At 39.1% G+C, this 27,701-nt stretch overlaps 2 protein-coding genes across 5 annotated transcripts in view; both read right to left on the bottom strand.

Annotated features, from left to right (window-relative positions):
* The window catches only part of LOC137171214 (rab GTPase-activating protein 1), an 83,402-nt gene that overhangs the window by 18,914 nt on the left and 36,787 nt on the right, over positions 1 to 27,701 (bottom strand). For 3 of the 4 annotated variants that reach the window (XM_067575033.1, XM_067575036.1, XM_067575035.1), the window contains 6 exons: positions 6,405 to 6,518; positions 3,744 to 3,818; positions 3,009 to 3,134; positions 2,628 to 2,771; positions 2,174 to 2,215; positions 1,556 to 1,684 (listed from right to left, as the gene is read on the bottom strand). In XM_067575033.1, coding sequence (XP_067431134.1) covers positions 1,556 to 1,684; positions 2,174 to 2,215; positions 2,628 to 2,771; positions 3,009 to 3,134; positions 3,744 to 3,818; positions 6,405 to 6,518 — 630 coding nt within the window. Of the gene's footprint in view, positions 1 to 1,555; positions 1,685 to 2,173; positions 2,216 to 2,627; positions 2,772 to 3,008; positions 3,135 to 3,743; positions 3,819 to 6,404; positions 6,519 to 11,909; positions 12,433 to 27,701 lie in introns of those variants that run through there. The other variant, XM_067575038.1, reaches the window with a different exon arrangement.
* On the bottom strand, positions 12,439 to 23,012 carry LOC137171215 (probable G-protein coupled receptor 21). Its single transcript, XM_067575039.1, has one exon. The coding sequence runs from the start codon at positions 17,300 to 17,302 to the stop codon at positions 16,064 to 16,066; it is 1,239 nt and encodes a 412-aa protein (XP_067431140.1). The 5' UTR covers positions 17,303 to 23,012; the 3' UTR covers positions 12,439 to 16,063.

The raw sequence follows: 27,701 nt of genomic DNA, 5'->3' as shown, positions 1-27,701 counted from the left end.
CAATTTGCATTTATCGGCTCTAGAAGTCAAAAGGTTGGCAGACAAGAAGAGAACGTCGGTGTAACAACAACACACTGAGACAACATAAATGACCTTGGTTTGACTACAATGTCTGCTGAATAAATTTTGCGAGGTGACTATACAAAGTGTGTTTTATCACATATTCACTTAAAATATATTCAAATTATAATGACCTTTGACTGCAATTCTTAAATAAAGAGTTTTAGTAAATAGTAAAGAGAGGAAAGAGACACGGGATCAACAGTTCAAAAAGGTCAGGATGTTTGACATTCAGCTCTAGTATATACAGTACCAATCAAAAGTTTGGACACACCTTCCCATTCACTTGAATGAGAAAATATGTCCAAACTTTTGACTGGTACTGTATATAAAATCCATGGAAACAACACACACTGACACATACCCAGGTAGGCAATCCATGTGTAGTCGGCAAAGATATTATGAACGAATCAGAGCAAAAGTGGGGAATAAAGTTAGAGCACCTGGCAACCCAGAAAGATCTGTGGTCCAATCAGAAGTCAGTATCGACAGTCAATGAGGACAGCAGTAATCTGGTCAGTTAATCCCCCTACAGTCACATCCAGGCTTCAGATTAGCGTACCTTGACTCAGATTTAATTTTCAGCTCCAACATTACAGTAGTCACTGCAGGTCAATTTGCCAAATTACTTCTTTGAATTATTTTCTCTTGCCAACTAATGTGCTGGGAATAATTTCTTAAAGCTGCATGCAGTAAAGGTGGGTTGATTAGTCTCTATTTAACTACATGAGGATATTTTGTTCAAATGGGTACAAAGAAACCCTTAAAAATACAATAATAACTGAGCTTATTAATTACATAGGGCATACAGACAAGTCAAATGAACCAAAAGCAGCACAAAATAAAGAACATTTTTGCTTTCATAGCTGTTTTTCTTCACATCTGAGAGGCCACAGCCAAAACTTCGAAGTTATGCCTCTAAGATAAGTACTAAAACATCTTCAACACTTCACAGCAAGTCTTGGTGCCTCTGATTTACTACCACTGGATTTTTCTCTGTTGGAAGAGTTCATTGTGTGTCTCTCCCACCTGTCTGACTGAGAACCAAAAAGCTCAAATCTCTCACTATGAAAAATAAATAAAAGTCAGCTGGCTCCTTTACAAAGTTTGTGCTAATAAATATCTCTGCCCAAAGTTACCTTCAAAGTCAGGTCCTCTTAACTGGGCCAGGCTGTTCAAAATAGGTCAGGACACAGGTGTGAGTGTGTGCGCGTGTTGAGAGACAGAGAGAGAGGGATAGAGGTGTGTGTTTGTGTGTTTGTGTGTTCATTACATCTGTTAAATTTTGTCTTAAAGTTCAACAGTGGCCCCTACTGGTGTTTAGGCAGCACTGCTGGCCTATAATACAGGTTTTATATAAATTAAAATCAATTACTTTTTAACTTTGCCACATAAGGGACTCGCATAGCTTTTTATTTTAACTCGCTAAACCAAAAAAGGAGGTTATTAACAACACTTTGAAATTAATACAGAGCTGAAAAAGTGTAAAACTCACCTTCATGCTACAGGCCAGCTCCATCAGTTTCTTTGCATTTTCCTCAGAACGGTACCTTTTCGGAACCGGGACACGAAAGAATTTGAGCGCACCCTCGAAGTCAGTTTGGATCAAATCGTCTTTTGATGTCTGAGGAAAAGAAGGGTGGGAACACAAATGTAAATTACACACACATTTACAGTATCCAAGCAAGAGATAAAAAAATGTATCTCCTTTTTTGGTAACACGAAGAAGCACAATCCTCACTGATTAAAAACAATATTCAGAAATGTTAAAACAAACTAGATGTCATGAACAACAGATTTGTGAGAAAACAGCTTAAGTCTAAAAATAAACAATAAAATAAAAGTTGCTCCAAAGAAATCTGTGCATTGATAGAGCTCTAATTTTGTGGCTAAACTCACCTCAACTAAAAACATGTGCAATGCTTTCAGCACACAACAGCAGAGTGACACTATTCATCAGTCTGCACCTGCTCACGTGTGCAGACGGGTAAAATCTTTCCATGGTTTGATTTTCTTTTGGCACATGCTGTGCGTTTCTATTTCTACACAGAGCTGGGGGGGGGAGGTCTGTGAATGTGTTTGTGTGCATTCATTTGTGTGTGGGCTAGCTCACCTTCAGAAGTGCCAAGGCTACATTGAATATCACGCTGATGCCCTGAGAATAATAAAGAAAAGATTTCAGATTCAGAGTGTATTGAGCAACAGGTAAGTAGTTGTTTTGAAGCAAGAGCAGTACTATATGTTCAAAGAAATTGACATAAAATATGTGTTTAAGTGTAAAAAATTGAATATTTTAGGCGTGTGCATGTGTAGGAGTGTGTGCACAAACAGTATTTATAGATTTGCTGTGTAATTTATTTAATACTTAGTAAGTTTTAAAATAATTATTTTTTGCAATCAATGTAAACACAATACTCAGTAAGTCTTCTTTATTTTTTTTTACTGCTTAAAATTAATCTGTAACACATCATGTTGTGGTAAAAATAATAAGGTGTGAGTTGTTTCAAAACTGTGTGTGAATTGCAGCCAATTTATGTACTTGTATGTCTTTTTATTTCATTACCAACCTCACACAGTAACAGGTCAATGATATGGAAGACCATGTAAAGAGGGAACTTGGCTGTGAAGAGCGTGAGGAACCACTGAGAGGCGTACATATGAGCCTCCAGACCCACATTCAGGAAATGGTTGTATAGATCTGGAATATATTCCTGTTAAAGACAAACAGACAGAGAAAAAGGAAGAGGAAAAATAATAAAGAGACAGGAGAGCAGGAGGGTAGAGAAGAAGGAATGATGTGAAGGGAAAGAAATGGGAAAGAGGTAAATTTATAGATGTAATGAACAAAAATGTTACTCACATAAACAAATAAGCATTATTAGTCTGATTATAATACAGTATTTGAAAACAGTGAATATGACTACCGGAGATCACACACACACACACACCTGCATGAGTCTCTCAAGTTGGAAGAACTTGCAATGCAGATCTTCAAAGTTCTGCTTGAAAAGGTCCCTGAGCCCGTAATCAAACATGATCTTGACCAGCACACTGAAAGCCTGCTCCTCTGGCATCTGAAGAAGAAAACCAAGAGACTTAGTGATTAGTATGTTATGTTAACTCGTATCCTGATGACAGAGATTTCAGATGAGGTTACATTACAAGTTGTAATGAATATTTTAACCAAAAGATTATTTTTTTTACTGCCTGAACTTGTAGAATAACTCCTTAAAATGTTATTTTGTATACATCTTAGCTTGTCTATTAGCTTCTAAAAACACTGTATTAAGACATTATTTCTCCACTAGGTGGCAGTGTTGGCATGTCCCTGGACTGCAAGTGCACTTAAAAGAGAGCCACTCAAGGGTGGCAGATGAACAGATGAACACAGACATATTATACATTATTTATACATTTAAAATATCAGTGTCCCACAGTTCCCTCCTTCCATTTGAAGTCTTTCTCAAACTGCATTCGTTGTGCAGTAACAGTACAACATACCTACTGTCTCCTGAACTCAATATACAGACAAGACATTAAAAATAAGCCAGAGCAATCCTCCAGCATTGCAGGACATCAAAAAGATACTGATGTTAAATGAAAACAAAACAGTCCTTCCCAGTGCTAGAGATTGTTTGAAAAGCTAAGAATTTTTGCTGGACCCTGCTGATATGAGAACTCACGTGCAGCAGCAGCACAGCAGCCAAGAAAGATTGTCCCTGGCAGTAGCCAATCTCCTCATCGTACACAGAGTACGCCTGGGGGAGAAGACAAACAGACACACACAGACAGACACATAAAATTACTGAATACGTTTTACAGTAAATGCAAAAAAATTTGACGATGGAAATTAAATGATGATGAAATAATAGTAAAAATAGAAAACTCCAAGGTGCTGCTGGTCCAACTATTACGATGAGTAATAGATGTTGGTGCAAATGTTGCCATCACCTTGCAACTTAAGCCTGAGACGGATTCAGACTGAGAGTTTTAAAGCTACATTAATCTGTATTTATGATATCAACACAGAGTCAAATGACGCAATATAATTTGGAAAAGAGATGAAGAACCTGCAGGAGCTGAAGTAAAAAAAAAGTGATGAGTGATTTGAAGAAGGAAAAAACCTTAGGAGTTGGCAAACTGGATCAGGGGCAGAACATCAATAAATAGTGAACAGGTACAGACGAAGATCAAGCTCCACTAGAAGCATAATACAGCTTTAAATTTGACAGAAGAAATTGAGAAATACTTTGAGGATTTGAGAAACAGCACACTGCCATTGTCATATTAAACAAATAAAACTTGTTTAAATATTTAGTTTTTGAAACCACAGCAGACTGGCTGAAACGCGTAGGCGTGTTTTCCACTATGACTAAGTAGCCATGAAGTATTAAAGGCTTTTTTAAATTTATTACCCTCTTGAGTGCCTCTGATCTTTTCAATAACTCTACCACAGCAGACATGTTTGGTTACTGGGCACTTAAGTTACGTGGTACAAGCTGTTGGGAATAATTTCTGGTCGTTTGTCCTCTCCTTCTTAGAAATCTCAAGTTGTTGCAGTGCATGCTGATGATAAAAAACATTTGACTGTATTTTAAAGTGCTCCAATATTGGCAGTAAAATAGCAGTGATGGAAGATAGAGAAGAAGGAAAGAGGTAGATGTTAGTGAGTGATAGAGACTGATAAAGAGACAAACAGAAAGGGAAAAGTTGGAGAGAGATGTTGGTACAAAGGAAGTGGAGTAGATATGAGGTGAGTGAACAAGGGAGAGAGTTTGGAAAAGGGCTGTAGTGGCCTACTGAGCTACAAACACAAATAATGAGTCGAGACAGACAGACAAAGTGTGGATCAATCCACACACAGAGGAAAGGGAGGGCCAACTGAATTATTCAAACACACCTGAGGAGGTGCTTGTCTGGGAAGAGATGGATGCCCTCACCTGAGTTATACATAATGAATGAAATGAAAATGGGGGGAAAAAAAAACAAAACTGTGGAAACACTTCAGCCAGACCAATCATGTGGGATTATGGAGCTATAGGTTGAAATGTATGTGTGTGTTTCTCACACTGCATGCACGTGTCATGAGAAGGAGAGCGCCTCCACTTCACGATCGATAAGTATTTTGCGACAAGTTGCAAATATCTGCGTATACAGTCTATGTATGCAGCAGGACTGATTATAGTAGAGTCGAGTGCGTGTGTTTGTGTGTGTGTGTGTGTGTGTGTGTGTTCGATTAGAAACTTATTTGGCTTTTCTAGACAGGCAGTGACTGTTATGAACTCACTGAACCACCCAGAAACAGAGTGGCTGTTCAGGTAATTAAAGAACCTTTTCCCTTTAGCTCTGCTCTACAAACACTGTTGTCAGATTTACTGTAAAGCAAGTCATTAACACAGTAATTACACGGTTTTCCAGGGAAACATATGATTCAATTTCACGTGCAGATTATATCCAAGTGGTTCTAGCAATGAACATTGTTAGGAAAACAAAGCTGTTGTTTATGTCTCACCTGCTTAAATAATTCCAATTACAGTACAGGTTTCTAAATACACTGTCATCCATCTGTAATCATGAGGTAATAAATGCATATCTGGGCCACATTGTCTATAATAAATGTCTATAATAATAAAAAAATGAATTCCAAAGTTAAGCAAATGTTAATATAAGGGTTCAGCAGTTTGAGTTAGACAAATCAAGTCTCTTTCTTCCAAATTTGCGGTCTTTTTGGTACAAAATTCACCCTTTGTGTTACTGTCTGTTAAAGCACAAAAAGGGGAATTTTACACTGAAAAGACTGTAGATTTGGAAGATAATAACTGATTTGTTCATCTCAAACTGCTGAAACCTCATATTAGCAGTAGCTGAACTTAAGAATACATTTTTACATAGAATGATCATCACACTCACTGAAATCCTCTTTGAGTCCAGTAGGGACAGGAGGAATTACTACAATGACCAAGTATTGAGTAAGACATACTTAAAAAAGTATGTTTACCAATATTTTCCTGATGTGTTTTGTGTACATTTTCACTTCATGCCAATTCCATAAACTGCTGCCCAATAAAGTTGGAAAAGCAACTGACTAAAACAGAAGATCCAGAAGATATCCATCTGTCACAAAGTTTTAATGCAGGCAATGAGGAAGAGAGCAGAGACCAGACTCAATGTTTCTGCAGTTGCTCTACAGAAAGTTTTACACCTCTGTTGCTTTTTGCACTGTGCTGATCCATTATTATGATCGACTAGCTTCATATCGCCCTGTAGTGACTTCAAAGATAAATTAATTTCAACAACTCTTGCATGTATGTGTGTGTGTGTGTGTGTGTGTGTGTGTGTCCCACCTTGCAGATCTTATAGAGGGAGTCTTGTCCATCTCCTCCAGTGTCTTTGAAGTAGTCATGAGCTGGGAATGTCCTGTTAATGTCCCTGGTGATGGCACTGTCCTGAGGGGATTCCTAAAGGTGAGACGAAGGAGAAGAAAGAGGTCAAGGAGAGTGAAAAGAAGTAAATGGATGTGATAGAGAGAGAGAGATTCTGTCACTTAAGAATCCACAAGATGTTTTTTATTAAATTACTACAAAAAAAAAATTCCACACAGGCCCAGCAGTGGTCAGTGTTTTTCATTATGCGGTGGCCGTGCACACTGCTGAGATTTACAGTAAGGGGCAGGATGAATAACTGGTGGCACACAGTGTTCTCTTCATCAGTACAGACAGTACACAGCTTATCTGTCCATTTCACATCTGATTTTAATCAAGTTTAGAAGATGATCGTTCTTGTGTTGCCAAAGCTGAGGCATACATGATAATAATAATAATACATAATATATAATATATCCAACTAACAATTATTACTGACAGACTGTAAACAATAAAAAACAGACCAAATACATCATGTAATAGAAAACACAGAGAGATTGATACTATTTATCATCTTGATTCCACATACTGTACAAGAGTGCAAACAACATACTGACAAAATTTGCCAGTAACGGGACTAAGAGTTCAATGTCTAAAATCAAGTCACTGTGAAATACAATTTACTTGTGGCATGTTGCACATTAACTCCTTGTACTCTGTACTGAGAAAATCTCTGATGCAAAGTCCTACAGCAGAGTGCTGTCAACAAGGAGGCGATTTTAGAGAAAAATAAGCACACTGAAGCAGGCTTATAAAAGGATATTTGGCTTTCTAAACACACCTGCTACATCATCAATGTACAATGTAACAGAGTAAATAAACTCTAAGACCTTTTGTCTGTGGACAGATTGATATCTAGGACAGAATACAGGAGATAAGTGAAGAGAGAAAAAAAAATTCTAAGCAAAAGAAGTGTTTTCAGCCCTTAACTTTAATGGACGGAGGCTGTTGTTTGGCTGTGCATGTGTACTCTTTTTGGCAGGAAGAAAAATACTAAATATCTGAGGACATTACGTCAGACGATCGCTATACTGTGACAGAGAGCACAGGCAGAAATATACACACTGTACACAAACAGAGGCGTGACCACAAGCCCACCCTATACATAAACATGCCCGGGGCAACACACTTCTCTGGGATATCCCTCTACTGTGATGACAGAGCACCGCACAGTGGAAATACTGTACCACACACACACACACATATACATACAGATCAGTAAATACTCCAGACTAGAGTCTAAACCAGCCTTGCTTTTCAAATATTAATCACCCCTCATTTCATTATTGACAATCAGTGTATTTGGAAACAAACAGCCTCTAAATAAATAATGTTACTCCCACCTTGGCCATTACATGACAAATCAAATACACATTTTGAGGTATCTTCTTGCAGTATATGGAGGTGAAGCGGCTCTGGAGTTGGGACATTATGTCGGGTGATGTAATGAGAAAAATGGGGCACTCATTTAGTTTTCTGGGCAGAAACCTGTCGTGGCATTCTCTGAAGCCTGTCGCTGTGACCCTGCTCTCACACGCACAGCGGATAATGAGACAGAGCGGAGAGGGGTTGCCGTTCAGTCAGCGGTAAGGAACAATAATGCCTTGCTAAGTTCGTGCTGAATGAACAAATTAATGTGATACTCCGTTGATCCCTGTAGAAAAATATTTCCATTACACATCGGAAAGTCAGAAAGTAGTTTTTCCAGAATACGGTGCCTTGCTCAAAGGCACTTTTGTGGGACTGAAGCTTACCACTGATCTTAAATACTTGAAAGATTGTGAAACTATCTTGAAACCCTACGGTCAAAGTAGGTGTAAATAAAAACCATATACCTCAAAAAAAATCCATTAATTTAAATTACCAATACTCTTCACATTTCTCTTGTTCACTTTGTAGCTAATTATACCCTCCCTCTCTCTCTGTGTTACCCATCAAGTCCCTCCCTCTTTTTTTTTTTTTTTTCCAAGGGTTCTGATTCAACTTCCACAGAGGAAGAGAGTGAAACAAAAATAATGCAAGTATAAGAAGAAATGCAGGAAGAAAGGAATACTAAAACAAAGTGAGCTAATGGGGATCAGAGGCCAACAACAGTGGGCTTTTTTTTTAAAGTCCATTCCACAACTTCCACCACACCCTGTGAGACACGGCTACTGTATGTTTCCCTGTGTGTGCGTGTGTGTAAGTGCAGCCAACTTGACTACATGCTCCAGAAATGTTGATTGTTAAGAGTAATGTTGGCCAGAGTAGGCTCTGTCCCTAGGTTGTCATACTGTTGGTGTTTTATACTAACAGCACTTCTAAACATCTAAAATATCCCACCCAGTGATCATTTTTCAAACATATATATTGATCTGTCCTGTTGTTTCTATGGAGAGCCTTTCTAATATAAATTCTGTACAACTTCTAAATTATAATGTAATTGAATTTTTAATACAGTCTGAATTGCGTATTCTGTCCTTCCTGGCTGGCTACGTTACTTTCACTACTCACACTTTCACCACAATGCGCATCAATAAAGTTTAACTAGGTTGAACTTAAGCCCCAAGGGCATCGAGCTGGATAAAACGGTACAAACAGGCACTTCAGAACTGTTTTAATTTCACAGCAAAAGACACTGGTATTGATAGGTTTTACAGTGCAGGGGTGGAGATACTGTGTCCAGTGTGAAGGGCCCATTACACTGGGCTACAGTCTCTCAGTGAATGATAAGGATCCATGTTTATACAAGCACCACTTAGCCATACTTATCTCGAGTGCTGAGAGCATGTACAAAGACCTCTAACATAATGGCCAATTAGCTTCCTCTCTGTCTGTCTGTCTGTTCAGTAAAAGAGAGGTTTGGAATGAGGGTAGCGTGAGAGGGGAGAGAAAACATATCCAGTGTCTCATAGTGCTGGATGGAAGTGTGAGAGTGAGTTAAAGCGATGAAAAGAAGGCCAGAGAGAGAGGAGAGGTGACTTTAAATTGTTTGTTGCTTCATAAAGACCTGTGGCTGTGGTCAACCTGGATTGAGTCAACGTACTCATTTGTTTTCTTGTTGAGTTTGATGAGAAGGTGAATACCACCCCAGGGATTACAAGTTTTCTAAATGTCAACAATGTATTGAATTAAGTATTATATGAATTTAAAACTGCTCTGTGCCTGAAATCAGGCATGGTGCCTGGGAACTTTGAGCCCTGCTACTCTCATGTCTGCGTGTTGAGTGTGGAGCTAGAGCTAGGAGGTGATTAGCTTAACTTAGCATAAAGACTGGAAGCAGGGGGAAACAGCTAGCTTGGCAAAAATATGCCTACCAGCACCTCTAAAGTTCACAAATTTACATAGTAAGTTGTGGTTAATGTGTTAATGTTATTGTTAACTGGTGAGCGAGCGTTAGAGGTGCTGGTAGACATATTTTTTAAATTTGGACAGAGCCAGCCTAGCCATTTCCCCACGCTTCCAAAATTTACGCTAAGCTAAGCTAAGCTAACTACATTCTGGCTCTAACTCTATACTTAAAACTCAGACTTGAGAGTGGTATCAATCTTTTTATCCACCTCTCAGCAAGAAAGCAAATATACATATTTCCCAAATTTTTGAACTATTCCTTTAATAGCTTAACCAAGATATTGCTAAATAGATAATTTCCAGAGAGGCTTAGAAACTTTGAGGATAGCTCTGAAAAATGTGACCCCTACTTTCAACATAATGGCTCATCTTATGCGCCACAAACTGTACAGTTTTATTTGTTGAGTGTTTCCTCCAAAATTATTGAGTTATATGACACATCTTAAAGGGACATGCTGCAAATTACAGTTGAAAACTGTAACAAGAATGTTCAAAATACCGTTGAATAGTTGCAAGCCAACAGTCTCTCCTCTTGTCAAATGTTTCCTCTATTCTGATTACAATTAATGGCAAAAAGAGATAGGTGTGACAACCACAGTCTGCAACAGCTACTGTACATATTATTCATGCTCACTGGTTTGTTTCTGTTAAAATGTCCTTAAAAACACTGTGGATGTATTGTAACATTCATTCTACTGTCAGTGCCTGAATGGAAGCCAAGGAACAAAACATATCCTTCTCATAGACGTACAAAAAGTCTTCACTGGGGGTGAGCAAAAAAACAGCAGAGCTACAGTGTGTGTGTATGTCGAAGGCTAGGAATAAAGTACCAGAGTAGGGCTTCCGTGGGAAGGCTGAGTAGCTAGACTTCTATTGTTTATGTCCCTGATTTTCTGAGTCAACACAATAGCTGACATGTCATTCTGTTATTCTTTCTCTGCTCCTAAAGGACCCTGCTGAGATGCCAAGAGAACATGTGGTGATATTTATCAAGCTTGATATAAATTTTACTCCACCACAAAAACAACCCAGAGTGCTACACTTTAATCATTATCCTGGATTCAAGTTTAAATTAGAGAGGAAATAGTAAATGTGACAGTAAATTTAGAAAAGAGATCTTTATAGTCAAGACAAATGCTTTCTAAATAGTTAGTAGAGCCTTGACTTATGATATTATCACAAATGTAGAAGAAGTAGACGTGCTAGCTGCGATTTTTAATTGCTTTTTTAATAAAACAAATACTTGTTAAGTTAATTCAAACATTCTGTCTGTTCTAAAACTACAGTCAACAGAGCACATGCTCTTCCCGTTGCACTGTTTCCTCACCTTAGCGTCATCTGTCATTAAATGTTAATCATCTGTCTCTTGCCCTACTTTTTGTGCCATTTGTGCACTGCTACACTGCTTCAGAGACAGGAAAGCAGGCAAAATATGTACTTAATCACGATCAAAATAGGGGCAACAGAGAGAAGGAGAAGTCATATAAATCATACGTACTACATATACTGCCAATACTACAATAACCTGCATTGTCTCATGGTATTTTTTTTTCCAATCATTTAATAGTTGAGTCCACTTATTCTGCTCACTGCAGCTTTGCCAACATGCAAATTCAGCAGATCAATTGCTTGCACAAATATGTTGCCTGTGTGTTACAGTCCAATGAAGCATCTTACCACAGCAACAATTTATATTTATCTGTAACAATCTACAGTGAAGTATTTATGATTTGGCAAATGACGGATAATTCTAAGTGAATGTAAGCTATTTCTTTTCTTATCAACTGCACTACTTGATCTTTCAGCCAGCAGTATGTACCCACCTCACTTAATATAAGCCGTGTGCAAAAGAGCTATTTTTTTCTTTCTTTCTGCAGAACTTGTGATATTTGTCACAAATAATACAGAATGTGTGCTAATCGGTAGTGATTACAGATGGCATTTAACCTGTGGCAGGGTAGAGAAACTGAAAATAAAAAGGACAGACGTGTACTCTTTCTCTTGCTTTCTCTCTCTCGCACACACACACACACACATTATCTTAAACATCTATGTCTCTATTCGTAGCAAAGCAATTAGTTCAAGGATGTTCGAATACACTGAGATAACATTACATTTATTTGCACAGTACAGATACACAATGTGTACATCTTACAATACCATATAGGTTTGTCACCTACAAAGCATCATGTAATGAAAAATGTCTTATTGGTCACAGAGACTCACTTTCACGGACAGAAAAATTAAACATGTTTGACCATTTACATCATCCCAACATTCTCCATCTATAAAAGCATATGTCTTACAAAAACCTTATTACAAATTCAACACACTCGACGTATGAAATAGGACGTGGTTTGTCGGGATCTAATAGGGAAATGGCTTCATTTTCTTTCAACCTGTAACTTACAAGTGGCCCATTGTTCACTGGGAGCAATTTTCAGCGTTCGTAGTGGACAAAAACACATGCGGAGAGAAATTCCTGCATCTTTTGGGAAGTTTCCACACAAAGGTTTTGTTACAGTGGTCAGTCTCAGTCTTAATGTGATAATAATTGGCTCCTCAGAACAGCTGGGTCATGAGTCAGCCATCAGCAGGGGTCTGGTGTGGCCTATTTAGCCTTACATAAACACAAAGACAAAGATCCAATACAGATTCAAAGACAGATAAAGAGAATACCACTGCATGTATGTGTGTGTGTGTGTGTTTGTGTGTTAAAGTGCACTATTAGACTGAGGTTGTACTGTCTATTCTGTGTACTGTACACTCCCTACTCTAAGGTATAATGGCCAACCAGTATCCAGGTGATATGAAATAATTTTGTTGTTGATTAAAAAACTGTTTTTCTTCAGTGAGAAAGCAATATGTTCAAGATAAAAATTCTCCTGCGTCAATATGGATTTTATAGGTCATTTTTTAACTAAGGCCCCAATTTCATGTTTTCTGTATCTGGATAAAATCCTGTAACAGTAAATACACTTATTTATACCGAGCCACATATACAGTATGTGACTTAATTAGCTACATAAGGTCTCTGCTTGATCCCAAGACAGATACACATCTGGGTAGTCACAGTCTAGTCGAGTGGTGGTGCATTTAAACCTCTTTGAAGTAGCAGCAACCCACCACCTAATATTTCCATATAATTTAAATGACGTATAAATGTCCCAAAACACTTTGCACTAAATCTGACAAATCTGAGGAATTGTATCATTAACTGGGAAATAATATCTTGTTAGTGGGGTTTTAGTGGAGAACTTTAAACCTCAAATTCAAAGTCATCACTCTTTCCAAGCTTAAAAAATTGTTTACAGTAGAAACACCTCAATAAAAACTGTCAAATGAAAAATGCATTTTCATAAAGACAACTTCAATCATTTCAATAGGTAAGCATGCTGCTAAACCTACTCATTTATCATTTCACAAGAGAATAGACAGAAACTGAGTAAATTTACAAAAATAAATTTGTGTAGTTTGACAATCAGACATTCAATACGCCATTTCTCTACACTGACAATTGTTCAGAGAGTGGAACAAAAGAAGAAATATTTGGCAATGCTTCACAAATGACAGACAAAATATTTAAAAGACAACATGTGAATCTATCTACCACCAATGTACACCATACTCACACTCACAAAAACACAATATACTCAAGAGAAGTGATGTCACGCTAATAAAGCAATGAAAGGTGATAACTTTGTTAGCACCCTTGCTAGAACACGCTAAACAGTCCAATTCAGTAAGCGGTCAAATCCGAACATACCTGCACACACTCATACACACCAATTATCATATGTGAGCAAACATTTGCAAATGTACACACTCAAACAAATACATGCAAAAGGAATAACAGCTTTGAGTCATGTGTTTCGCTCCTCCTTATTTTCACTCTTACATAACAAGAGGAACAAGGATTGCAAAGTATGAATTGTATGAGCGGAATTAACAGTTACATTTTTGAATTACTTAAAATACACACAAAATGGGGTTCGGGTTATTCCTCGCTGAATGTGGAATCAATCGCCCAAGGCTGGCTGATGTATATTTTCATCTCTGCACATGCATACAATTGCCAGTTCTCTCTAAAAACAGTTGCATGTCTATAAACAGAGCCCTCCCTAATTGTTAGAGGAAAATACTTTCCCGACTGATCATTTTCATTTGTGTATCAAGGCAACAATATATCGCTGTATACTTAGAAACAGTCATATTCATGCACACTAGGCATCACTGAGCCAACACAGTGCAGTGGACCTACACAAACTTTGTGTAAAACCCACTTGCATATTACTAAATCTTCATATATTAGATATTTAGAAAAAAATATCATAAACCGAGAATATCTGTTGAACTTTCTTTGGTACATTAGATTAGGTATATAAAGCTAGAGTATCTGCACCTAAATAAACTGAGTCCCAGTAGCATGAGTCTCTGTGGATCAGAATATAGATCATTATTAACAACCTCTGAGTTTATGACACAGTATGTACACTTGGATCCATTCGGCTTATTATTGGTCTTGATTAGTTTCTATTAAATATCAAGTTTGAGTGAAAAGGACCCACAAAGAGACACATGGGGACAAGACGATGGAAACAGACTACAAAATGTGCATGCACATAGACGTGCGCACACAAACACACAAGCAAAAGTAACGCCTGGGGAGTTGAGGGGTCAAAATCGCTTCATGGTGCCACACAGAGGTTAGCCTGCTGACAGAGAGAATGGGCTATTTGTCTGTTCTGTTTACGTGTGGTCCTCCCGTGATGGTGTGTGTGTGTTTGTGTGTCTGCAGCTCTGTGCATGCCCTAGTCCCCGAATGCAGGCAGAATAATGCACATACAGCATACACCTAGGTTTGTAAGTAACACAATAATTACTTGCAAGAACGTGTAAATGTGAAATTTCCACAATCACACATTTACAGCTTCTCATTAGATGTTTGCTGTCAGCCAATCGCAAAGACAAGGTGCAAGGGTCACAGTTAAAGGGTCATTCATCTAATTGTTTAACATTTTTACCTTTAGTCAAAAAAAAAAAAAAAATCAACCCGATGATGTACCAACAATCAGTGTACAATAACATCTAAAAATACATCCTGTCTTGGTCTCGCTTTGCCTTGGACAGTTATGGAATAAGTTCATTTACATAATCCAAACAATAAAGGTGCAACGAAAGTGACAAAAATTCATTACAAGAGAAATTGATTAAAAATAATTGTGGCTTTTTGTCAGGTTAACAGTCGTACACCAAAGCATCTCATGGCATATATTACAAACAGCGGGCTCAATGATTAAACCCACTGACTTTATGTCTTATACAACAACTTGGATCAATAAATAATCTAAAATTCAAAGTTCATCTATAGATGTCTTGTGCAGACAAGCAATAATCAGTTCAGTCTATGCAAAGAAACTATAAAATGACAAATTAGGTCTAAACCTACATCATTTCCTTTTCACTGAGTAAGCTCAATCAATCAGTCAAATCATTCAGTCATTTAATATACTAAAAGACACAACAGATACACAATACACACATACTATTGCATCACTTTTAGTATGTAAATACAGATGGGGTTAGAGCACATGAAACATACTTAAAGAGCTTGCTATAGGCAGTTCACCTCTGAACTACATTACAAAAACACAGCAGTCAACTGTATTCATTTCTTCTTTTTTGCATTCAACACATACTGTGCTGATAATCTGGCATAAAACAAAGGTCACATTGTTTCACATACTGCACTTACAGCTTTTCGTAACAGTTTTCTTCATGACTGTACTCAATTCTTAGATTTTGTTATTTTGGCAAAATAAGTTAAGGATTCGCTTCCCGTTAAAGAAAACTGATAAGATAAAAATCTACAACCTCAAAAGAGTTCACTTCTCCAAGGATTTTCAGACACCTTTTTCTGCTTTGTACCCCCCTTCCATCCCTCACCGCTGTCCATACACAATAGGCTGGGTTTTCTGACCATTTTAAAACACCTTCTAGGGCTATTCAGGCCTTTTTTATCCTTCAGTGCTTCGCTCTTGACTCCTTTCCTCTGTCTTTGCCAGCTGTGGCATGTGCAGAGAGGACGCCTGTGTAACCTCCAAATGCGACAGAAACAGCAGTGGCAGATCGACGCCTCCTTCCATCACTTTACAGAACATTTAATCTTACAGAGGAGACATTTTACTGCAATCAGGCATCAGGCATCTTTTCAAAAGTTCAAATGCCAATTTGGCACAAGGGTGTGTGTACTACACATGACATGTGGTGCCAATTCCTATTTCCCCATGGCCATATCCATACCCTGGCCCTGCACATCCCTTTTCAACAGAACCAAGGAAAGCTTTTTTGGTGTTCCTAACCCCAAAGCCACTGCCACTGCGCTGTAAACAGAAAGAGCAGAGGCGTTTGAGGCCCTTCCTGAAGGCAGAGTTGGAGAGGCTGTAGATGAGACAGTTACAGAAACTGTTGCTGATGGCCAGCCATGTGGTGAGAAACGACGCTGCTGGGTGGTGATAGATCCCTCCACTTTCCAACAGAAAGTAGAGGATGTAGGGCAACCAGAGGATATAAAACACGCTGGTAATGCGGAACAATACCATGGCATAACGTTTGTCTGGGTATGTTGATGTGGGCTGCTGATACTGTGGTTGGTGGTGTAGAGGTTTTTGTTGAGACAAGTGGGGCAACTGTCCTTGCTCTACCGCACTGTTGTCCTTGACCATAGATCCCACTGTCATTCCTGGACCCTGCAGCTGTTGGGGTCGGTAACGCGCGTGGCGCTCACTGATCTCCCGGGTGTGCTGTCGGCAGATCTTGAAGATATTGGCGTAGGTGAAGCAGACGGTGAGCGCAGCTGGGGCATAGAGCAGCGCAACGATAAAGGTTGTGAAAGCCGGACGAGTCCTCCACTCAACTGCGCACCACTCTACCACATCACCGTGGTAACCAGGTTTCCCCCATCCAAGGAAAGATGGTAGAAACACCAGAGCAGAGTACAACCATATTAGAGCAATGCAGCAGCGCACTCGACAGGGTGTTACTAAGGACGCATAAGTCAATGGTCGTGTGATGGCGATGTAGCGGTCCACACTCACACATGCTAACGATGCCATTGAAACTGACTTCAAAACAGATACCATGTACCCGAACACCTGGCAGGTGAGTTTGGGGTCGAGGCCCTGGAGGTGATGGAGGAGGGACAGGGAAGGGAAGAGGCAGCTGACCCCCACCAGCAGATCAGCATATGCCATAGTCTGGATGAAAGCACTAGTGGTGTGCTGGCTAAGCAAAGGAGCACAGTGAAACACGAAAATCACCACGAGGTTACCAGAAATAATGAGAACAGTGAGGAGAAGTATGATAGAGACCTCAAGGAGGCAGGTGCTGAAAATCTGGGAATAGCCTATCTCAAGCAGGCAAAAGGGAGCAGAGAAGTTTGACGGGTCAGCAGAGCTCTGGTTCAGTGGATCCAAGGAGGAATTCATCATCTCGGGCAGGAATACGTGTCTGAGGGGCCCTTCAAGGGTACGGTGAACCCAAGGACTATTTTGTCAGGTAGGTGGCTGGTTGTGAGACTAGCTGTGTGGTTTCAGTCCAAACGAAAAGCTCCGTGCTGCGGCTCCATGATGAGACTGCCACCATCTGCCATTTCAAATGCAGGAGGGATGGAAAGGACGGAGAAAGGTGAGGAAGCAGCCTGGGTTTCTCCTCGGTGTGGGGAGGTGTAGTTTTACACAAATATACAAAACCACCAGGATACACACACCTGCAAACAGATTAACACACAAAAAGAAATGTGTGTAATCCTCTTCTTCTTTTTTTCCAGTAAAGCAAACTTCCCAGCTGAAGGCACAGAAAGGGGAAAAAAGAAAGAAATGACTTTGTTTAAAGAAATTCCAGTCCAATCTATGCTTGAAATGCCTTCGCTCCCTATAAAGTCAGAGATGGCTTCAACATCTGCTGCAGCTGCAGAAGGCACAGACAGAGAGCTCCCTCTTATCTGTTTACAGTCCACAGAGTCACAAACACAGCTTCCAGTGAAGATACATTATTGTGAAATGCGCTGCATACATAAATTGAGGGAAGGAGACATTAAGGATAATTTCTCCTCTTGATTCTTTCCTCTTGTACCACTTCTGTCCTGCTTCTCTTTCCTGTTTCCTCTTCTTTTTCCTCCTGCTTTCTGGCTGCTCCTTTACCCTCTTTTCACCACACTTCCATGTCCGCTTGCTCTTGTCTCAGTTTCTGTCTGCTCCTTCGCAGTAGGATCACAGCAGACTGCCGGGAGCTGAAAGGATGAAGGCAGTGCGCGGGGGTGACTGATGTTTAAAACGCGCACACACATACAAAACACACCTCAGCTGTTATTTCTATCCAGAAGAGCAGCAACTATGTCTGGAGTGGAAATGAGGTAGGCAGGCATACCGATGCTAGGAGAAACCCCTGTGTTCATTTATCCTCCTTTGCTGTCTCTCTCTCTCTCTCTCACTCTTTCTCACCCCCTCTGCCTCTCTCTCTACAGAAACAGCGGCACAGAGGCCCCTCCCCTTCCCAGTGGCTCCAGCCAATGATCGACTGCGAGGGCACGAGGCTGCCTCCTTCCCCACCCTCTCAACCCTCCCCATGTTGTCTGTGCCAGTGTTTCTCATACGCACTCCAAGACTCAAAACTACTGATGCACACTGTTAAAATTAGCAATATTCAATGTTAGCTCAGCTTTTGTAAAATTAACTTTTGACTGTTAACATCTCTGCAGCCTCTAACCTTATTACCAAAAGATAAGACATGTTGACCTATAGTATAAGAATGTAGACATTGTCACTCCACAGTGCAGAAAAGTTTTTGTATTTGTTTTAGTGAAACAATGACCTCATACATGAGTGCAGTTTACAGGAAACATTGCTATTATTAATCTAAATGTAAACCAAGGACATACAGTGCAATAGGAACTACTATTGTGCTGAATGCTGCTCAAAGGTTGACACAGAGACACAGGCAGGGCGGAACTTCACCAGACTGTTTAAAGCGCCGCTCTTTAACAGACAGTCTTTCATTTCTAGATAAAGAATCCATTAAGTTGGATCTGTTAAATTTTCTATACTTGCATGTTTATTAGGGCGATTTTACGACCTCTGATTTTTTCATGCTGGTACTCTGTACATGGAATAAAACTTAATGACATAAATCAATTTTTACAAGTTTCATCATTTCTATATTTGTAATCTAATAATAAACTGCAGAAACATAACGGCCTAAGAGAGTGAGACACAGATTTAAATACATGAAAGCACAGCACAAATAATTGAATTTGCGCTCCTAGCTTGTGTGTAATTAGCAGCTGATTCACTAACGCAGCAAGAAATATGAAATTAGCAGCTCGGTTTTGCCTTTTAGGTGCATTCTGCAAGTGAAGAAGAGCTTGAAAGGCGCAATTCAGTGGTGGAAGTTCAGCAACTTCAGATAAGAAATAAAAAGGGTTTTTTTTTAGTGATGCTAAAATTAACATTTTCTAAGGTCTTGCTCAAAGTTATATTTATAGAGATGCCTCTACAGCTAATGCAGTAGATTAAAAATGAAATGTCATAAAAATAAACATAAGATTACTGAAAAAAACATGCCACTGCGATGTAAATATACTATCTCCATGGCGCATTAGTCTAGTTCAAGTTAATGAACTCACTGCCTCAACAACAAGAACAAATACAAAGATTTATTAATACTGTAGTAAATCATACTGCTGCCATTACATAAAATATCTGTATTAGCCTGAATCCAACCTGAAAATAAATTCTATTGCTAGGGTTAACTGTGATTTTGTTTTGTAATAAATAATTGCTACTGTACTTAAGGCATTTCTACCAAAACTTGTGGATGGCTGCTGGAGTATCATGTGGAAATGTTGTGATCAAAAATATTACAGAGGACCTTTTCCTGACTTGTCTAATTATAGCAGGAAAGTCACGGTGGAAATGTTAACAATAATAATAATAATAATAATAATACCATTCATACGATATGAATATGTTGGTAAAATAACATCACATTCAAAAATGCACACATGCTCACAGACACAGTACTAGTGCCTTTTACAATGTAAACATTGTCTAACAATGGTACTTATGTAATGTATAATTACACAAATGGCCTACTTTTAGATACTGAATTTTTTTTTGTTGTTGTTTTCTGTCTAACCTTGCAATTCTTTGTGTCTCTGATAGAGCAAGATAGAAAGTGAAAGAAACAGCAACATATGGACACTTAAAACCTACAGTACTAAGAGGCAACGGATTTCCCCCCAAAATTTCCCAACATTTTCAGACTGAATGTAAACTTTTCATGTCCTCTTTAAGCTGTGAGAGGAGAATGTTTGTGTTTGAACTGTAACTTTGTCTATTTGGCCTGAGAGTCTAACACAGATATGCACCTGCTCCTGATTTTGCATGCATCAGCAGACGCTGCACCTCCACTTAGCGTGAGAGTTGCTTTGCCACAGTCAGCTATACCCAGGTAGCATGACCTCATGTGACATTTTTTAATCTCCCTCCAAGCAATATTAAGAGCCAGCTTTTTTGTTGCAAGGGTTTAAAGGGCTGGTTAGGATTCAGTTTAAAGCCTTTTTCTTAAACAGGTTAGCCCTGGCAAGTCCCCTTCAGCCCTGCACTGAAGAGTCTACTGAATCTCTGCTACAATAATTAGCAACTGAGTTATTTTTAGATTATATGATGTTATGATTACATTAAATTACTCAGAATCCTGCACTAAAATTAGAAACTTCACAGTGTAGTAATCACTGTCAGATTTAGTGCTGCATGGTCTACATCCTCCTCCTAATGACTTTCTGAAGACTGCAGAGTTTGTCTCGTGCAGGGCAATTTGGTGTAGCGTGATGGAGACCTAAACATACCCTCCCACACACACACACACACACACACACACACAAACACACACCACCCTGCACCTTTCTCCCCCGCAATCCAGACACACTCCCGTGCTTTCACGCACCTCCTCTGCTCACCACACGAGGAGCTAAAAATAGATGACAGTACGACGAAAAGGGTTGGAAGAGGAAGAACGGGAGGAAGAACGGGAGGAAAAGGAGGAGGAAGGGAGTCAAAGGAAACAGAGCTCATCAAAGATTAGAGGAGGAATAGACGAGGAGAGAAAGAAAAACAAGATACCCAGGACAAAACAGAAAGAAGAAAAGAGAGTGGTGAAAATGAGGAGGGAGAAAGAGCGTGATGTCCTGTCACCTGGTTGCCGAGCTGAGCCCGACTCAGTCCTTTTAGCTGTCTAACTTATGCTTCGTCACAGCTTGGCAACCTCTCAAGGACAGGCGTCCAGTAGCTGACAAACAGCTGGCAACAATACAACAGACCTAAACACCTGTAAAGCATGTCAGACTATAAGGGAAAGAAAAACTAGTAGCAATAAAGTGCTTATTACTGTTCTCATGTCATGCCCATGTCTCACTGCTGTATTGTTAGGGTGGAATGCAATTAATGCTTAATATCGCTGGTAGATTACCTGCAAATGTTTGGAAATTTTACCTAAATAACAAAAGATACATTAACAAGAATACATTACCATAACTGAAATACATTTTCTGTTGATAAGCTAAGCTATTAACTTTTAAAAGAACAACAATGCTTGATTTGCAACTGCCTTACTGCTGGACTCCCATCTGAGTATTCTTAGTATTCACAATCCGCCAGCACCCAGCTGGTGGCTCATAATCCTGATAATTCTGTTCTGTTGCTATATAAATATAAAAATAAGCAGTCACACTGAGCCAAGTTTTGTATCAGTGTGATATAACAAAAACATAAGAGGAGCTGGTCAGCTGATTTCCTATCTGAGGTTTTTATTTATCAGAGAAATGCCTGGTAGGAATGGAAAAAAAAAAGAATTTCAAGGAACTGGACAGCTAATACAATATAATTTATTTTCTGTGAACTGATGAAGTTCATCTTGGTGCGATTTGCCTACAGCTAGCACATAAACTAATACCAAAATAAGGCAAGGGTGGTGAAGGAAATCTTATGTAGTCACAGACAGACACATTACTGTAGAAAGATGGCACAAGATTCCTCGAAAAATGAAGTCTGTTAACATTCAACAGAAAAAATTACTAAATTCTTTCATCTGACTGTCTAAACCTTCTGGCATTCACTTTGTATTATCATGTGGGGAAATGGCTTCAAAGTAGGATAAAACAAATCTAAAAAGTATTTCCATGTTCAACGCGGGGCTTTCTAACAGAAGCCAGAACAGTAATGCTCACATAAACCTATGGAAGAGAGAGACAGGCAGGCGTACAGTCACACAGAAAAAGAAAGAGGTAGATGTGTTAGGCTGACAAGACAGCGGGAGAGCAGAGAGAGAGAGGGGCAGGCGCACAATGTGACAAAACACAAATGAGCAGGCAGACAGAGAGAGGCATGAAGACACACAAGCTGACAGGAGCACAAACAGGTCAAGGTAGAAGTCAGAGAGAGTCAGAGTCAGGCGTACACAAATACAAATGATTAGAAAGACAGACAGACAGACAGATAGACAGACAGAGAGGCAGGCAGACAGGTCATTATGTGGGTCAGACAGAGACATACAGGCAGACAGGTAGTTATGAGTGCTTGTTTTTGCTCTCCACAGGAGGCTGGCACACCAGGTCTGCCGACCGGGCCTGTGTTTATCTCATTACTTTGTGTCTGCACGTGTGTGCGCGTGTGTGGTCATTTACACACCTTAGGAGCCGTTTTTAACATGATGTCCCTCCTATGTAGGTAAATAGAGGCTGAAACATGCAACTGTGCAGGTGTACCTAATAAACTAGTAGCTCAGTGTATGTTATTGTTAATACTGTCAACAGAACAACATTTTACTCTCCTTGTAAAAGTTAATAGTAAACCTCAGTGTGCATGTCCACTTACTTTAACACAGCGGTTTCCAACCACCGAGCTGCAAAAATTTGCCACTAGGCCACAAGAAAACAATATGACTCAGCAAAAAAGCTGAATGACAGTTACATAACTTGAGTATAAAAAGTTATGCAAAAAGAAAGAAGATCAACGCTTTTGTGTATAAAGTGAAAACCTTTTACTCGGATGGTGGTGTGAGTGAACAGATATAATCTCCTGCTCCGTTGTTAATTATCTGAAAATGGGGAGGAATGAGGGAATGAATATGCCGAAGTCTGGAAAAACAGGACAGAGTTAAAACAACAGAGTTGGTAGCTAACGATGAAAATTCGCGAGACTCGGTAATCGATGATGAAGGTGCCATGCTAGCTAGCGACACAAACGAACACAATGTGACCAGTGCAGACATTGTGAAATCTATCACATCCTTCAAACATTACTTTCATCAGAAAACTGATGGAGTGCTAACAGCTACTGAGGCCAATATGAGGGAAATGGCTGCGTCAACAAGGCTGACGAACGCATTTAATCCGCAGAAGATACAATCAACAACCTACAAACGAATGTTAAAGACTTGGAGGCCAAGTTAAAGTTACTTGTGTCCAAAACAGATGACCTAGAGTGTAGAAGCGGGCGTAACAACTTGAGAATAACAGGCATACCAGAAAAGGAAGAGGGGACAAACTGCTGTGCCTTTATTGAAAAAATGGTTCTCAGAAACTCTCAACACACCCTCGCCTGCAGTGGAGAGAGCTCACTGTATCGCCGGCCAAAAGCGCAACTCTAATTCGCAATTTATTGTGAAGTTTCTCAACTACAGAGATAAAGAAAGGGTCCTGAGGGCAGCAAGACTGAAAGGCTAGGTAATGTGCAAGGACAATGTTATCAGATTCCATCAAGATTTGTCAGCAACAAAGAGGCTTTGGCAGCATATGGCAAAAACTGCAAGAGAAAGACATCACCAAGCATCGGATCCTATTTGCAGCTAGACTTTTCTTGACTCACAGAGAGGCAACTTACACCTTTGACTCACCAGCAGCAGTGAACAACTACATCACTGGAATGAGAGACTGGACTCAAACATATTTTGAGAGTACTACTCAAATTTGCTTATAGACGTCTTTACCTGAAAAAAAGTAGAAACTAGGCAGTCCTGTAATTATTGAGTTATCACATATCTTGTTATTTTTATCTCCTGTTTTGGGTCTATCTGTCTTTATAATTGTTATTTTTATGAAATGATAGTGTCGTAATTTTTCATAGTTGCTCAAGAACCACACAGACATAAAGAAAACATTAAACATTGTTACTTGTTGAATCAGTTGTAGACACTTTACAGTCCATCACATCATCAGTAACAACTATACAAATGTCCTAACACAAAACAAAAATACAATCATCTTGTATTTTTGAAGAGAAAGCATGTTGTTCAGCTGGCCCTTTCTCTAAAGATTGTGAACTCAAACCAGACAGCTTTATACCTCCCCAGAAGCAAAGCTAAAAAGAGTCAGGTCCCTAAAAGGGACCTTCCACAAACTGTTACACCCTCTTTCAAACAAGTATGGTCATATGATGACCTCATGGTCAATTACTAACTTCAAACAAGGACATCCTTCAAATTTAGCTTGCCAAGGCACTACATGATCCACAAAGTTTCTAAGACAGAAGACTTGAAGCAAAGATATCTCTAGCTAACCCCAGAGGTCAGCAAACAACCCTCGGATAGAAACAAGTTCAAGAGGTCAACTAGCCTCGGAGTAAGGTTTCTTCACCTACATGTATATCAGAATGACAATGACATTACATTACATTCAGTTGAAAACACTGACCCCTTAGTTTGAAAACAATATTTGTAACATATATACAAAGGATTTATAAAATGATAACCTATTATTCCATTTTCTCTCACAATAGGAAAAGAGGAAATTTGATTTTGATTTGATAACTAAAATAAGTATGGGGTTGATTGACATCTATGTAGGAGCAATGTGACAATGAGTTAAGGAAACTCAAACGGACCTACAGATGGTTCCTCACTATGGTGTGGACCCGCTGATAGCTGAAGGAAGTAGTACTATACAGGTTAGGGGTAGTCCATGCATGTTCATGCTGGACAGGTTCAGGGAAGGATTTGTAAGTTCCAAGTTATTTCCTCTTCGCAGTTTCAATATACAGACGGATGACAAATTAAAAGAAAAAACGATACAGGCTTGAATGCTTTGACCCCTACAGTGAGAGGATCTGGTGGCTCTGTTATGCTTTGGGGGGGCATTTTTCTGGCATGGTTTGGGTCCACTTGTCCCCTTAGAGGGAAGGGTCACTGCAAATCAATACAAAGTTGTTCTGGGTGATCACCTTTATCCTATGATGAAACATTATTATCCTGATGGGAGTGGTCTCTTCCAGGATGATAATGCCCCATCCATAGGGCACGAGGGGTCACTGAATGGTTTGATGAGTATGAAAATGATGTGAATCATATGCTATGACCTTCACAGTCACCAGATCTCAACCCAGCTGAACATCTATGAGAGATTTTAGACCAACGTGTTCGACAGCGCTCTCAACCACCATCATCAAAACACCAAATGAGGGAATATCTTTTGGAAGAATAGTGTTCATCCCTCCAGAAGAGTTCAGAGACTTGTAGAATCAATGCAAAGGTGCACTGAAGCTGTTCTGGCAACCCAACACCTAAGACACTTTATGTTGGATTTCCTTTAATTTGTCACCCGTCTGTATATCTAACTGCAAGTGTATATGTGCCACTGCCAAAAGTACACTTGTCTGTTTTAAAGGGTTATTTCACAGCAGCAAATGAAAATCACATAAATGTCAATGGTTAACGTGAATTGCATTTCCTGGAACTGCAGGGGTTTAAACAAATTGGCAAAGGTGAAACAGGTTATGAGCAGGATAAAGTTTTTGGGAGCTTAAGTCGCTTTTTTACAGGAGACTCATTTTCTACCTGGGGATACATCAAAGATAAGGAGAAGGTGGCCTGGGCAGGTGTTTTCAGCATCTCATTTATCAAGTGCTAGAGGAGTAATTGCATTGATTCATAAATCTGGTCCAATGCAGATACAGGATATGGTTGAGGACACAACTGGGAGGTTTCTGATTATTCGTGGTTTTCTTTTGCATGAGGAGATAAGTCTGATAAATGTATATAGCCCCAACGGGGATGACCCAGCTTTCTACAGCAATCTCTTCCTGAAAATCTTAACATTTCCTGGCAAATGCATTATCTGTGGTGACTTCGACTGCACCCTTGACCCTGTAAAAGACAGATCTTCTGGTTTGGATGTTACTCATGTGCAAACTACAAAAACAGTACAGTGCTTAATCCAAGAAATTAACCTAATAGACATTTGGCGGCATCTAAACCCAAATGCTAGAGCAGGGGTGTCAAACTCAATTTCATCCCAGGCCACATCAGCATTATGGTTGCCCTCAAAGGTCTGGTTGTAAATGTATCTACTTGTTATCATATTACATAATTGCCTCTGCATTCAATTACTATTGGCTTTAGTAATAACTTAATTAAATACTAGCTCTGATAGCAGAATTCTGGGAAAAACAATGGCAAGCAGACATTCAAGTGCATAACTATTATACAATTTATTAAAGAAATGAAATATACAAAGTAGTATACCGGTAAGTAATAAAGTCGAAATAACAATAAGGGTTGATTCAGTTTGTGTAGTCTACTATATTAAATATTATATGTACATATATTCTTCATGTGTTTTGGTTAGATTTGTTCAAAGCAGGCATGTTTGGTGTCATGGTGGTGTTTTCTGTTCCCACCCTTCACTATGGCCACTACTGCAATTCAAGCACAATGGTCTCATACTTCCCTCAGTCAAAATGTATTTCTCAGTCCAGTCATCCTTTTCACTGTCAACCTCTTTTTTTCTTTTTTGTATCAGCTAATTTTGAACAATAAATTTTATGTTATCAAACGGAGCTCCTACATTCCTCAACAACCTTACTAAGAGTTACCTTACTTATCAGATGGGAAGCATTCAAAGCATATATTAGAGGACAAATCTTCCGTTTTACAAGCAAAAGGAATGGCTAAGGAATGATCTTGCTAGATTCAAAGATTAAAACAAATATTTCAGCCAGGATTGAATACGACAGATGCAAATACGGAACATCTGTTACTTTATTCTGAGTATAATAGGCTATCTGCCAATAAGGCCACAGCCAATATGATTAGACTTAAACAACTGTACTATGTTAGTCGTTTGTTTTAAGTGTAACCTTCTACAAGGAACATTTATACACTGCATATGGAAATGCAACAAGATAAGAACTTTTGGGGGTGAGGTAATTTGTATGATTTATAAAATTCTGTCTGTAAAGGTGCCCATGGAACCTAGGGCTATTATTTTGGGGCTGTATCCTCCTGATCTTCCTTGGAGAAAGGAAGATTTCCAGTATATTAATATGTGCATACTACAAGCAAAATGCTTGTTAGGACTTTATTGGAAGAAAAAAAAAGACCTAGAATGGGCTCTTGGATAAAGAATATGGCTCAATGTATGTCGATGGAAAAAATTACATATATATTCAGAGGTAAATTAGATGATTTGACAAATTGTGAAGTTTGTCTGAGCTTGTGAAACAACTTTGGATTTATTGCAGGCACTTTTTTACTTTATTACATTTTTTTTTACATTCTTAAAGTATATTTATATTGCATTTATATACATAGATATATTCTTTTTCTTTGCTAATGTACTTGTTACAAGCAAAGAGGTCGGGGAAAGTAAAGATGAAAGGATTTAAGGAAAGGTTACATGCTACTGTTGATGTATGGCCCTTCTTGGATGCATTCAATGTGAAAACAATAAATATACTGTTTAAAAAAAAAGCTTTAGCTTGAAACTCTCGAGCACTCTAAAAGCTCAATATTGAGAGTTTTGGTGTCTTTTATCATTTCCCCAATCCCTCTCACAATTGG

Source organism: Thunnus thynnus, chromosome 19 (genome assembly GCF_963924715.1).
Source record: "Thunnus thynnus chromosome 19, fThuThy2.1, whole genome shotgun sequence".
NCBI lineage: Eukaryota > Metazoa > Chordata > Actinopteri > Scombriformes > Scombridae > Thunnus > Thunnus thynnus.
This window is presented reverse-complemented; position numbering and strand designations above follow the sequence as displayed.